The sequence below is a fragment of the Jaculus jaculus genome, chromosome 10, assembly GCF_020740685.1.
Source record: "Jaculus jaculus isolate mJacJac1 chromosome 10, mJacJac1.mat.Y.cur, whole genome shotgun sequence".
NCBI classification, from domain to species: domain Eukaryota; kingdom Metazoa; phylum Chordata; class Mammalia; order Rodentia; family Dipodidae; genus Jaculus; species Jaculus jaculus.
This window is the reverse complement of record NC_059111.1, coordinates 22,161,492-22,174,360: the sequence shown is the minus strand read 5'-3', so window position 1 is coordinate 22,174,360 and position 12,869 is coordinate 22,161,492. Positions and strand designations below refer to the sequence as shown.

At 50.7% G+C, this 12,869-nt stretch overlaps 1 protein-coding gene across 1 annotated transcript in view; it reads right to left on the bottom strand.

The window, feature by feature from the left end:
• Window positions 1-1,023: 1,023 nt before the first annotated feature.
• Window positions 1,024-12,869, bottom strand: part of Scamp5 (secretory carrier membrane protein 5) — a 30,085-nt gene continuing 18,239 nt past the window's right edge. Inside the window, exons 4-7 of the mRNA XM_045160191.1 lie at window positions 6,868-7,024; window positions 5,606-5,707; window positions 5,089-5,206; window positions 1,024-3,605 (exon numbers count right to left, since the gene is read on the bottom strand). Coding sequence (XP_045016126.1) covers window positions 3,411-3,605; window positions 5,089-5,206; window positions 5,606-5,707; window positions 6,868-7,024 — 572 coding nt within the window. The 3' untranslated portion in view covers window positions 1,024-3,410. The remainder of the gene's footprint in view (window positions 3,606-5,088; window positions 5,207-5,605; window positions 5,708-6,867; window positions 7,025-12,869) is intronic.

Below are 12,869 nucleotides of genomic sequence, written 5' to 3'. Positions count from 1 at the left end.
GGTGGGCTTAATGTGATTGCTCTTGTGATCGGAGTGGATGTGTGCTCTGGATCCGCAGAGCCCAGCAGATCATACCTCTAGATCCCTTAACAACTGTTTAAGGATTATCTAAAGTCGAGAGTTCCTTAACCTTTGTTCATACAATGTACTACTTGTTCATTCACTACTGGTTCCCCCCCCCCGCCCTTTTTTTAATTGATTTTCAAGGTAGGGTGTCACTCCAGCTCAGGCTGACCTTAGAATTCACTGTGTAGTCTCAGGGTGGCCTCAAACTCCCAGTGATCCTCCTACCTCTGCCTCCCGAGTGCTGCTGGGATTAAAGGCGTGCGCCACCATGACCAGCTTGGTTTTTCCCTCTTCAGTATGTGCCCGTGTGCTGGAGGGAGCCACAGCCACAGTGACGTCACAGCACTGGTGACAGCAGACGCAGCAGGTTGACTCAAGTGGTTTAAACTAAACTTCGGTTTCTTTTTTTCCCCCTCTGGCTGCTACTGCTAGAGGCAGCTAGCCCACTCCTGGGGTGCGGGTATCAGGAGGCAGCACTCTCATCTCCGACACTGCACCTAGAGGCAGTCTGCCCACTTCCAGACAGGAAAGTTCCAGAGTTTATTCTTCTCTAAATTCAGGGCTGTGCCCCTCCCCCAACACTTGAAGCAGGGCAACTCTACAGCACTTACAGGCTCCCAGAACTTTCTGTCAACTTTCTGGTTGCTCAACCAGCTGCAGGTAGCCCACCATGGGAGCTGAGCGAGGGCCTCTACACTGGTCATTGTTTACCTTAACCATCAGGAACAAGCCTCTTTCACCACCTGGCCCCGCCCACTCTCCTACTTCCTCCCACCTGAGTGGCAGGAGGCCCCTGTGGCAACTTCATGGCCTACTCTCAAGGATGCCAGAGACGTGGCACCACAAAGTAACAGGTCAAAGATCCACCTAACCAACCCCTAGCCCCCGCCCCCTGCTGCCCCCCACCCCAAAGGGTGGCTCATGTGGGCCCACATGAAAACAGGTGACTCAGCAGGCCAGGGTCAAATGTTCCCTTTTATTCTATGGTTCATCCAGTTATCACAGACAGACACACTGGCTCAGGCAGGTCAACTGCCAGGTAAGGAATGGTTGTATCTCCCAGAAGCAAGGAGGGGCAGTGGATACCAGGAGAATGCAAAAAATAAGACAAAACAAAAAGTCACTGGTTGGCTGCAGACCAGGAGGTCCCCAGAACTGACTAGGCATTCCTCCAGCCCCACCCCCACCCCCCGCAAGTCAACCATCCAGCAGAGATGAATCTGCTCCCAGTTCTGTTTCTCATCCTGGTCCCCTCCCTAGGAAAGTGCATAGTTGCCTGGAGATGCAGCATTCCAGGGCCGAAACTGCTGGGCCAGACACTGATAGCAGGCTTTCCCCAAGGGCAGCAACAGGGATGGCCAATAGGTCTGAGCCAGGAAAGAGGAAAGGCAGGTAGGGTGGGAAACCAATGGGAGGTAATGCTGAACAGGCATTGGCTACTAGGCTGGCGTCTGGATCCCAGCCCTCCTGGAACTTCCCAGAGGGATGAAGAGAAAGGGAGTTGGAGATCTGGGGACAGAAGGAGGGAAGAGGAGGAAGGGCCTAGTCTTAGGGTCTCTTAGGGTACCCAGGGCTATGGCAGCTGCTCTTCAGAGAGAACATGGCAGAGAACCAATTCACTTTGTGGCCTGGGCCTAAGAGAGCATTAGAAAAGGAACTTTCCAGAAGCTCTTCGCTTCTCTTACAGGGAAGAAGCGGATGGAGTCAAAGGTCAAAGTGATCTGAAAACCCAAGGTGTTAGGTTCCAAGATAAAGTCAGCCTGGAGTACCCAAGTAGGGTCTGTTTTTTTCAGCCCACCTGGCTCAGGTGGGATTCTGTGGAGGAAGGGAGGGTAAGATATAGGCAGCTGGTCCTTGGATGAGAACCAACCCCCGGGCTTCACACAGAGCTGTCTAACCCACTGCTTGGAAAAGAACAGTCCCAAGGACCAAGACCACTGCCTTGAAGAGGAAGAGGGTTCTGACAATGAGGAAAGGCCAAGAACCAAGCCCCGTAGTTCTGAACTGGGGACAAAAACACTAAACTAAAAACTCAAGCCAGAGTCCTCCCCTGCTCCTTTCCCGCCTAACCATAAATTCTCCTCAGGCCATTGTGCTTGTAGCTCAGACTGGGCTTGGGCATGGCTCCCCTGAAAGTGTCTTATAGCCAAGGACAAGTGGAGCTGGAGAGGTGAGGTCCCCTCTCATCTCCTTCCAGGCCTAACCCTGACCTTTCTGCTATACCCAAACAGAACAGAAGCTCCACCCAAGAACCCAGTGGTCACTCAGAGATAACCAGACACCCCAGTAGGGTAGGGCCAGCCAGACCTCCTCCAGGGACCTAGAATGATTTCCATGGCCTGTGCTCCAATGGGGCCTTTACACCTGACAACTGCCTAGTACAACCAGTTCTTCAAGAAAGGCTGAGTGGCTCAAGGTGGATCTAGGAGAAGAGGAGGGGGTATTTGGGGAGGGGAAAGAAAAGCCTGCTCTGCTGTCAGGCCAAGCTGTCAGAACCAAGGAGACCAACCAACCCTGGACTTCCGCTCCCTAGGAGAGTCACGTACCGAAGGGGCTCTGCCTCCCTCTTCAGTGGGTGCCTGTCCTCTATCAGGGCTGCCTCAGCTCCCCTTAAACTAGAAAGCTGATCAGACATGGGGATCTGGGCTCGGTCTTGAAGCAGATACAAGTGGGACACTTAGCCTTAAGAAAAGCCACACGGGAGGTGAGAGAGACCCCGGGTGAAGGGCAAGAGCACAAGAAATCTGACAGCAGCGAGGAAACACGGGGAGGAGGGGGCTGAAGGGAGGGGTCCCAGGTGGGTTGCAAGGACCAAGGGACCATCCCCCATGTTTTCCCACCCTCCCCAAGATCTAAATACTGTTGTTTCCAGTGGGACCAGAGGTGGAAACAGCTTCTGCTCGCCACCCTGCAGCACAGGGCACCGGGTTCTCGGCTGTGCCTCCCCCTTCCCCATGAGGAGTCCCTGGGCCAGGGTCGGAGGGGGCAGCCTGGTGGAGGGGAGGTGTAGTTCTAAACATACATCTAGCACCACGACAAGAGACCTCCACGGCGTACTATTTCACAAAGGGACATGAACAAAGCTACCAATGCACGGGCCGGCTCCACGTGCAGTCCATAGCTCTTGGAGTGCCAAGGGCAGAGCCCAAAAGGGAGGAGCAGGGGACAGGACATGTGTGTATGCATATATATATATATATAACTCTGATTCTTTGTACAAAGTGGGAGGGGGGTAAGGAGAAAGGGGAAGGGGGGAACCCTGCTTGGTTACCACAAGAGATGATGTGGCTTGAGCCCCCTGTCCCACTGGCCCCCAGCCCTGCCTCCTGGTGGGCTTGACTGGCTCACATCTCATTGGAGTATGTGTAGTTGGGGGTGGCAGAATACTGAGTCTGCGGTTGGTTCATGGCACCCTGCGCGGCTCCCATGGCTGCGTTCTGCGCCGCCTGTTGTACGTGAGGGTTCTTCCACGCTCCCGTGGTCCACTCCTCCTGGGCTTTGCTGAAACTCCCCCCACTGCCCCGATAGAATTTATGAACCTGTTGGAAGAAAAGCGCATGAGAGAATTGGTCAAAGAAAAAATAGATATGTAAGCAGCTGGAGAGATGGCTCAGCAGTTAAGGCGCTTACCTGCAAAGCCTAACAACCCAAATCTGGTTCTCTAGTAGCCATGTAAAGCCAGAAGCACGAAGTGGCGCATGCGTCTGGAGTCTGTTTGCAGCAGCTGGAGGCCCCGGCATGCCCATTCTCTCTGTAGCCGTGCATGGTGGTGCATGCCTTTAATCTCAGCACTCGAGGTAGAGAGGTAGAAGGATTGCCATAAATTCAAGGCCACCCTAAGACTAGTGAATTCCAGGTCAGCCTGGGCTAAGAGCAGGCCACCCTGAAACCACACAGTGAAAGTGTAAATAGACCGGGCGTTGAGCACCGTAATGCATACTTGTAACCCAAGCCCTTGAGATAGAAGGATGAAGATTTTATTTTATTTATTTATTTTTTGAATATTCTAATGAATTTTAATATTAAAGGTTCATTTAAGGTTCTCCAATGACATCAGAATGCACGTGTGTGTGTGTGCGCGCACATGTGTGTGAAGTTCAGACAGCAACACTGTCCACCTTTTCTGAGACAGGGTCTCTCATTGATCTGGAGCTACACGTAGGCTAGACTTGCTGATCGGCAAGCCATGGAGATCTGCCTAGCTCTGCCTCTCTAGTGCTAGTATTTTTTGTTTGTTTTTTTGTTTTTAATTTTATTTATTTGCAAGCAGAGAGAGACAAAGAGAGACAGAGAGAGAGAGAGAGAGAGAATGGGCACACCAGGGCCTCTAGCTGCTGGAAACGACTCCAAATGCATGCACCACTTTGTACATCTGGCTTTACATGGGCACAGGGGAATCGAACCTGGATCTTTAGGCTTTACAACCACTGGGCCATCTCTCCAGCTCCCCTCCAGTGCTATTACTCCAATCATGCAACCCCACTCCTTTTTGACGCAGATTATGGGGATTGAATTCAGGTCCTCATGCTTGCAAGGCAAGCACTTTACCCAGTAAGCTATCTTCCTAGATCCAGAATCAGGAGCTTGAGGCCATCCTCAGCTACATCCCAAGTTGGAGGCCGATTTGTGGCTACATGAGAGACAGTCTCAAGGGAAAAAAAATGAAAAATACAGAAGGCAAATGATGTACAGAATCACCGAAAAGAACAAAAATTAGTGAAAAGCATAAATATGCATGTGGAAATGAGTGAATATTTAAAGTAATAATATATTTTTAATTTTTATTGCTGTAAAAAAGTTAAAAATAAAGCATGAGACAGTCAGCCTATCCGGGAAACAGCCAGGATCCTCCTGTGAAAAACCAACCTCTCCTCTCCACCCTTGCACTGTGCATGAGCTGGAAAATCCACTGGGCAACTCGAGAGTAAGTGACATGGAGGAGGACCTCTGGATCTTCTGGTAACGTGGAGAAAGGCTGGTTTGAGATCCTAGTCCCTCCCAGATCTCAAGATGGCCACGTACCATGCTGAGGGCGATGAAGGAGAAGACAGCCACGACGGTGAACATGATGGTGGGTATGAGCATCACCACCGCTGCGCCAATGTTGCTCCCGAAGAAGGAGATGGTGGCGATCCAGCCGCTATGGGAGGAAGCCAACTGTGGGTGGGAGAAGGGTGCCCGGAAGCCACCCCACTGGAGCAAGGGACCAGCTCTTTTATCACAGGGAGGAGCCATACCACTAGCTGCAGAGGGTCCCTCTAACTGAAAGCCCGTGGACTGTGCCCCCAAGGCTCAGGAGAGCTTCCCAGCCCACCTCCCGGCTCTCTGACAGTGCTTGACACTCCTTGGCCACCCAGACACTACTGTCCCATTCTCCTTGCCCGCTGATGCCACTGTAGTATCCCAAGTCTTCTCACTCTCCCCATGACCAGTCACCCATACTGTCCTTACAGACAAGGCACTTTAGTACACAGAGGTTATGAAAGGATGCGGCCAAGGCACAACGCTCAAAGCTCCTGGACTGTCCTCCATCCCTTACCATACGCCCCAGCCTGGAATTCCCACAGCCTGGATGATGCTGATGACCAGCTGGGCCATGAAGGTGAAGAAGAAGGCCATGAAGCTGAAGGAGCTGTCCGTCCTGCAGCAGAGAAGACGGCCCGGTCACCTGGGCAGAGGTGCCAGGCTCAGGACCCCAAAGCCCAGCCAACAAAGATAATGGGATAGCCGTCACCCACAGATCTTTGGAGGTTTGCATGGGTTAGGACCTGTGTACAAGTGAGGGATCTCCCAACCTTTACTGTAATGTGGCAGACACTAATGAACCCAACTCCAAGGGATAGATGATCCTTCCTCACCACCCCACCCCCCACCCCCATCCACCAGGGCAGCTAGCTCCACTGGAACATGGAAAGATGGTCCTATAGTCTCGGAAATAGAAAAGCCTTCTGGCACTACGATAGTAGTTAATTGGCACATAAATAGATGATCCTACTGGCGAAGAGATTTCAGACCCCATTAGCATCGAGATGTATACTCTCCTGGTATCACGACATCCTAGCTGGTATATATGGTCCCAATGAGACAAAGATTAAAAAGCATATTTGGCACTCAGACCCCCACTAGTGGGGGTATTCCCTTTGGCACAGAGTTGAGTGACATCACTAACCCATGAACAGTATCAGTGGTTCTTGGATGCCTAGTCTCACTGACCCATGAAAAGAAAGGGTCTTTTGAGCACCAAATCATCCAGCCCCAATGGTACAAAGGTGGGCAGTTCCACCACGACAGGTAGTCCCCTAGGCCAAACTTCATAAGCAGCCTCCCAGGGAAGGTGATAGCAGAAGATCAAAACAGGCCTGGAAGCCAGGTGTGCCTGGTAGGAACTCATCAAGAATTCAAGGCCGCTGGGCATGGCGGCGCACACCTTCGATCCCAGCACTTGGGAGGCACAGGTAGAAGAATCACCCTGAGACCACAGAGTGAATTCCAGGCCAGCCTGGACTAGAGTGAAACCCTACCTCAAAAAAATAAAAATAAATAAAAATAAACATAAATAAATAAATAAAGAGTTTAAAGCCAGCCTAGGGATACAGAGTGAGTTCCAGATAATCCTGGGCTAGACTGAGGGGGTAAGGAAAAGTGAGGGAGGGACCCATTTCAGCCCTTCCTGGGACCTCCCAGGAAGGCTCCACTGCACCATCCTAGCCAAAAGTAAACAAGGAAAGGTGAGTCGGTGGAGGGGTGGGGGAAGCAAACAGAGAGGGGGGCTAGGAACTGGGGTGAGCGCCAACCACTTACTTGAAGGCCTTGTAAATGGGCCGAAACCAGCAGACGTAGGAGCAAGGTGTGAAGAGGATGAGCCAGAGAAAGGCGAGGCCAAAGTTGGTGGCTCCCCCGCCTCCGATCAGCCACGCGAGACAGCCCACCAGGTTCACGGCCAGCGTGACGCTGTTCACTGCAGACCCAGGAGCACGTGCACACACAGAGACAGACGCCAGACGTGTGCACAGACACCGGAGCCCATGCGGAGAGATGCATGAGCACCCAGACGCAGATACACACGCCCCGCCCAGCACGCAATACAGACCCGCAACCAAACACATACCCACAACACAGACAAGCAGTGAGGTGGAGACACACAGACAGAGGAAAACCACGTTTATAGATCCACACCCACACCGATGAATAGACACACAGACACACAAGACACACAGAGGGAGTATATATTGTAAGGAAGAAAGCTGGGAGCTCAGGTCAACCCCCTTCCCATACCCACTCCTACAGATCTGAGAAAACCCGAGAGCCAAGAGTCTCCAGAGCTTCTGCCCAACAATCCCCTTAGAAGGGCCTCAAAGCTTCAGGGTGCTGTTGTAGGAAAGCCTTCTTGGGGCTGGAGAGATGGCTGAGCAGTTAAGGTGCTTGCCTGTGAAGTCTAAGGACCCAGGTTCAATTCCCCAGTACCCTTGTAAGCCAGATGCACAAGGTGGTGCATGCATCTGGAGTTTTATGTACAGTGGATGGAGGCCCTGATGCACCCATTCTCCCTATCTACCTACCTTTTTTGGGGGTTTTAGAGGTAGGGTCTCACTCTAGCCCAGGCTGACCTAGAATTCACTATGGAGTTTCAGGGTGGCCTCAAACTCATGGCGATCCTCCTACCTCTGCCTCCCGAGTGCTGGGATTAAAGGGGTGCGCTCTATCTACCTTTTATCTCCTGTAATAATTGAGGGTGTGGCTTCATGTATTTAGCACAAACTGGGCCCAATATTTCATCCTCAGCATGACAACACAGCCCCCAGCCCTTCCACACCCGTAGCAGTCACCAAGATAGGAAACCCATCTTCTACCTTCTCTTATAAGAAGTGAACAGTAAAAGGCTCTGTGGAAACATCTCTTCAAGCCACTGGGCCATCTGCCTGACGCTTCAATGGGACGCATGCTGGAGCTCAGTCCTTATTTCTTTCTTCTTCTCCCCCTCCTCCTTTTATTTGGTTTTTTGAGGTAGGGTCTCGCACTATTCCAGGCTGACCTAGAATTCACTATGTAATGTCAAGGTGGCTTTGAACTCATGGTGATCCTCCTACCTCTGCCTCCCAAGTGTTGGGATTAAAGGGGTGCACCACCACGCCCGGCACTATTTTTTTTTTATTTTAAATATTTTTTGTTCATTTTTATTTATTTATTTGAGAGCGACAGACACAGAGAGAAAGACAGATAGAGGGGGAGAGAGAGAATGGGCGCACCAGGGCTTCCAGCCACTGCAAATGAACTCCAGACACGTGCGCCCCCTTGTGCATCTGGCTAATGTGGGACCTAGGGAACCGAGCCTCGAACTGGGGTCCTTAGGCTTCACAGGCAAGCGCTTAACCGCTAAGCTATCTCTCCAGCCCACCTGGCACTATTTAATCCATTTCTTAGATGACAATCATTCCTCCTTCCTTCCCTATCTCCCATCCTTCTGGCCTCCTACAGACCCAGGCTGCTTCCAAAGTTACCCGAAGCCAATTCTGATCCATCAACCAGACTAGAAGCTCCTTGATAATGAAATGCAGACTCCCTTCCTCGGTTTCACCCATACCTAGCTGAGCCTAGGCATCATTGAGTCACAGCCAGCAGAGATTCCTAACTTTACAGATAAAAAGAACAAATGCTAAGAGGGTCCAGGAAGATTTTAAGAGCCACAGGGTGAGAGGGAATATCTAGAGGCACTGCCTCCCCACAACGACTGACTGCTGCTCTCTCAACTCATGACCCACAACCCCATGGGGAACACCAGCAACCCCACTGAGGAGGGCCCTCACTTGAATGGGGGCAGGGGAGAGGGAAATGATGGTACCAACACACGCTGTGTCTATACAAAGTTTCTACTTAATAAAACACTGAAAAATTAGATTAAAAAAACATGCTGGCACTAAGACACCCCAAGGTCTTCTAACATCAGGGTGCTCCCTTCCTTGAACATTGGGCCAGTCCACAAAGACCTATGTATGGGGTTAACAAAGGAAAGTGGGCCCAATATCAGCCTCAAACAACCAGGGATTCAGGATCCTAGCTTCAGACTCTCAAGGCTTAGATATATTTCTTCCATACCAAAGCAAACAGCAGGTGCCTAGTGAAGACTTAAGGAGATATTTATATCCCTTAAATCCAGCTTCAGGATGAAATCTTCTGTGGGTGGAGTATTTCCCAAGTCTGACCTAGCCTGACAGCTCTGTCACCTACCTGGGCAGGTACACCCGCCTCCGAGGCCCCATGACAAGTGTGAACATATTTTTTAAAAGAATGTTTCTTTATTTTAAGAGAAAGATAGAGGGCATGCCAGGGCCTCTAGCAGCTACAAACAAACTCCAGACGCACGCATCCATCCATCCCCTTGTGCATCTGGCTTACGTGGGTCCTGGGCAAATCAAACCTGGGTCTTGTGGCTTTGCAGGCACGTGCCTAAACTGCTAAGCCATCTCGCGAGCCCAAGTGTGGATGATACTTAGCCCGTCCCTGTTCACTACTTCAAGTTTCCTGGAGTCATCGTGTCCTCACTGACTTTATTTGCTCTTTTATTTTTATTTATTTATTTTTTGTTTGTTTTTCAAGGTAGAGTCTCACTCTGGCCCAGGCTGACCTGGAATTCACTATGCAGTCTCAGGGTGGCCTCGAACTCATGGTGATCCTCCTACCTCTGCCTCCCGAGTGCTGGGATTAAAGGCGTGCGCCACCACACCCGGCTTTTATTTGCTCTTAACACTGACAACTAACATTGCTCTTCCCAGACCCACCTCCCTCCAAGAACCTTACTCTACACGCCTGTGGAATGGGCATCTACTGACTTAGCTACTGTTTCCTCCAGCCGTTAGCTTTTCTCAGTTTTCACTTTTTTCCTTGTACAAGCTTAGCAACCACAATTATTTATTATACTCATGTTCTTATGGTTTTTTTTTTTTTTTTGTGGTGTGTGTGTTTGGAAACAGAGTCTCTTGTATCCCAGGCTGACCTCGAACTCACAATGTAGCCTCTAATCCACCTGCCTCCTCTTCACAAGGGCTAAGATTACTGGCGTGCACCGCTATGCCCAGTGTTTTTGATATTGACTGCCGGCACGTATCACGCACGCGTTGTGTACGTGGTGTGCGTGCACAGATTTAGCGCCTGGTGTACTGGCCTGCAGCAGCCCGGGGAGAACGTCAAGTATCCCCTTCCATCCCTCACCTTCCCGTTTTCCTCTGCAACTGAGCCTTACAGATTCTTGAGTCTGCTGTTCGCAAGCCCCAGCGATCTCCAGCCTCCACACCCCACAGGAGCGAGGGGAGCCATGGCCAGCTGTTTTTACATGAGTCCTGGCCATTCAAACTTGCGGCCTTGTGTTTGCACAAGAAGCACACTTAACAACTGAGCCATCTCTCATCTAGTTTTTTTTTTGTTTTGCTTTGAGGTAGGGTTTTACTGTAGCTCAGGCCGACCTGAAATTCACTATGTAGTCTCTGGGTGGCCTCGAACTCACAGCAATCCTACCTCTGCTTCCACGGTGCTGGGATTAAAGCTGTGCACCACCAAGCCTGACACACAGCCAGTTGTTCCCCCCCCCCTCTTGATTTTTCAAGGTAGGGTCTCGCTATAGCCCAGGCTGACCTGGAATTTACTATGTGGTCTCAGGGTGGCCTCAAACTCACAGTTTCACAGTGATCCTCCTACCCCTGCCTCCTGAGTGCTGGGATCAAAGGCGCGTGCCACCACGCCCAGCTCATAGCCAGTTTTTATACTCCCTTTTTTTATTCAAGGTAGGGTCTCACTTTAGCCCAGGCTGACCTGGAATTCATTCTGTAGTCTCAGGGTGGCCTCGAACTCAGGGCGATCCTCCTACCTCTGCCTCCGAGTGCTGGGATTAAAGGCCTGTGCCACTACGCCCAGCTCTTAAACTCCTTTTCTTATTTGCCCCCCCCCCCTAGTTACATCAACCAGAATGAATAAAACACCCATCTGGACCTGAGCTCAATGTCCCCAAGAGAAAACAACTGCGATTGGGACGCCCCACAAGACTATAAATTCATGGCAGACAATCTCAAATAGAACCTGTGCGTGGACCCCCGCAATCACAGAAGCCCAGTTTCTTTGTACAGTGTCCTCATATTCTCCTAAACACGCTCTCATCTGGCACCCAGTCTCCCCAAAGGACCTGTGTGTGTGTGTGTGTGTGTGTGTGTGTGCGTGTGTGTGTGCGTGTGTGTGCATGTGTGTACACACACATGTGGAGGCCAAAGGACAATGTTTGTTACTGTTGAGACAAGGTCTCTCGTTGGCCTGGAGCTCACCAATCAGACTCGTTGGCCACTGGGCAACAGGGATCTTTTCTTTTTTTCCCTTCCAAGGTAAGGTCTCGCTCTAGCCCAGGCTGACCTAAAGTTCACTATGTAGTCTCAGGCTAGTCTCGAACTCACAGTGATTCTCTCACCTTTGCCTCCTGTGTGCTAGAATTAAAGGCGTGCGCCACCACTCTCTGCTCCAGAGATCTCCATTTCCATCTCTCCAGTAATGAAATTACAAGGACATGCCACCACACCCAGCATTTTTTGTTTGTTTGCGAGGTAGGGTCTTACTCTATAGCTCAGGCTGACCTGGAATTCACTATGTAGTCTCAGGGTGGCCTTGAACTCATGGTGGTCCTCCTACCTCTGCCTCCCGAGTGCTGGGATTGAAGACGTGTGCCACCATGCCTGGCCACACCCAACATTTTTATGAGTTCTGGTCCCTATGCTTTGAGGCAAGCGCTTTTACCCACCAAGATATCCTCCCAGCTTCCTGTGCATCAAATACAAATGGTAAAAATAAAGCAAAGGGAACCTCATTTTCCGCCGTTCATCTACAGACCTACCTACAGCTGCTCTCTCCCCGCTTGGTGTCATGTTATGTGGCATGAGACCTGCTCTGACCTGAAACCATCTGTGAGCTGACCCTCTACTCCACCACTTGCAGGGCCTTCTATAAAGACAGCATTCACAGGGTGTGGTGGGGCACACTTTTAACCCCAGCACTCAGGAAGTGGAAGTAGGAGGATTCTGTGACTTCAAGACCAGCCCGAGACTCCATAGTGAATTCCAGGTCAGCCTGGGCTGAAGAGATGGCTTAGCAGTTAAGGTGCTTGCCTGCAAAGCTTAAGTATCCAGGTTCGAGTCCCCAGTACCCACCATAACCTAGATGCACTAGTTGGCATATGCATGTGGAGTTTATTTGCAGTGGCTAGAAGCCCTGGCGCTCCTGTCCTCTCTCTCTCTAATAAATAAATATTTTTTAATTAAAAAAAAATAAGCCAGGTATGGTGCCTTTATTCCTTTTTCTTTTCTTTCCTTCTTCTTCTTCTTTTTTTTTTTTTTTTTTTTTTTTTGGTTTTTCGAGGTCAGGGTCTGTCTGGCTCTAGCCAGGCTGACCTGGAATTCTCTATGTAGTCTCAGGGTGGCCCCAAACTCTCATGATGCTCCTCCTAGCTCTGCCTCCCAAGTGCTGGGATTAAAGGTGTGTGCCACCACACCTGGCTTAAAGACAGCACTCTTTACTGCCTTCCTCATACAACCACCTGCCCAGCTGGACAACACAATGCAGGCCTGACTCTAGGCACTGTCTCATGGGTCACAACTGCAGTCACACTGCAGGTGAGTGGCACTCCCTGGGATTGACACCAGCACAGGACAGCTGTCCTCCCCTTCCCTCACAAATCTGAGCAGTAACTTCTCAACTGCTTAGACAAAATCCCATTCACTTCATGATGACAAGACCCTACCAACCCACCACAGACCATAAAAAATGGGGCCCTT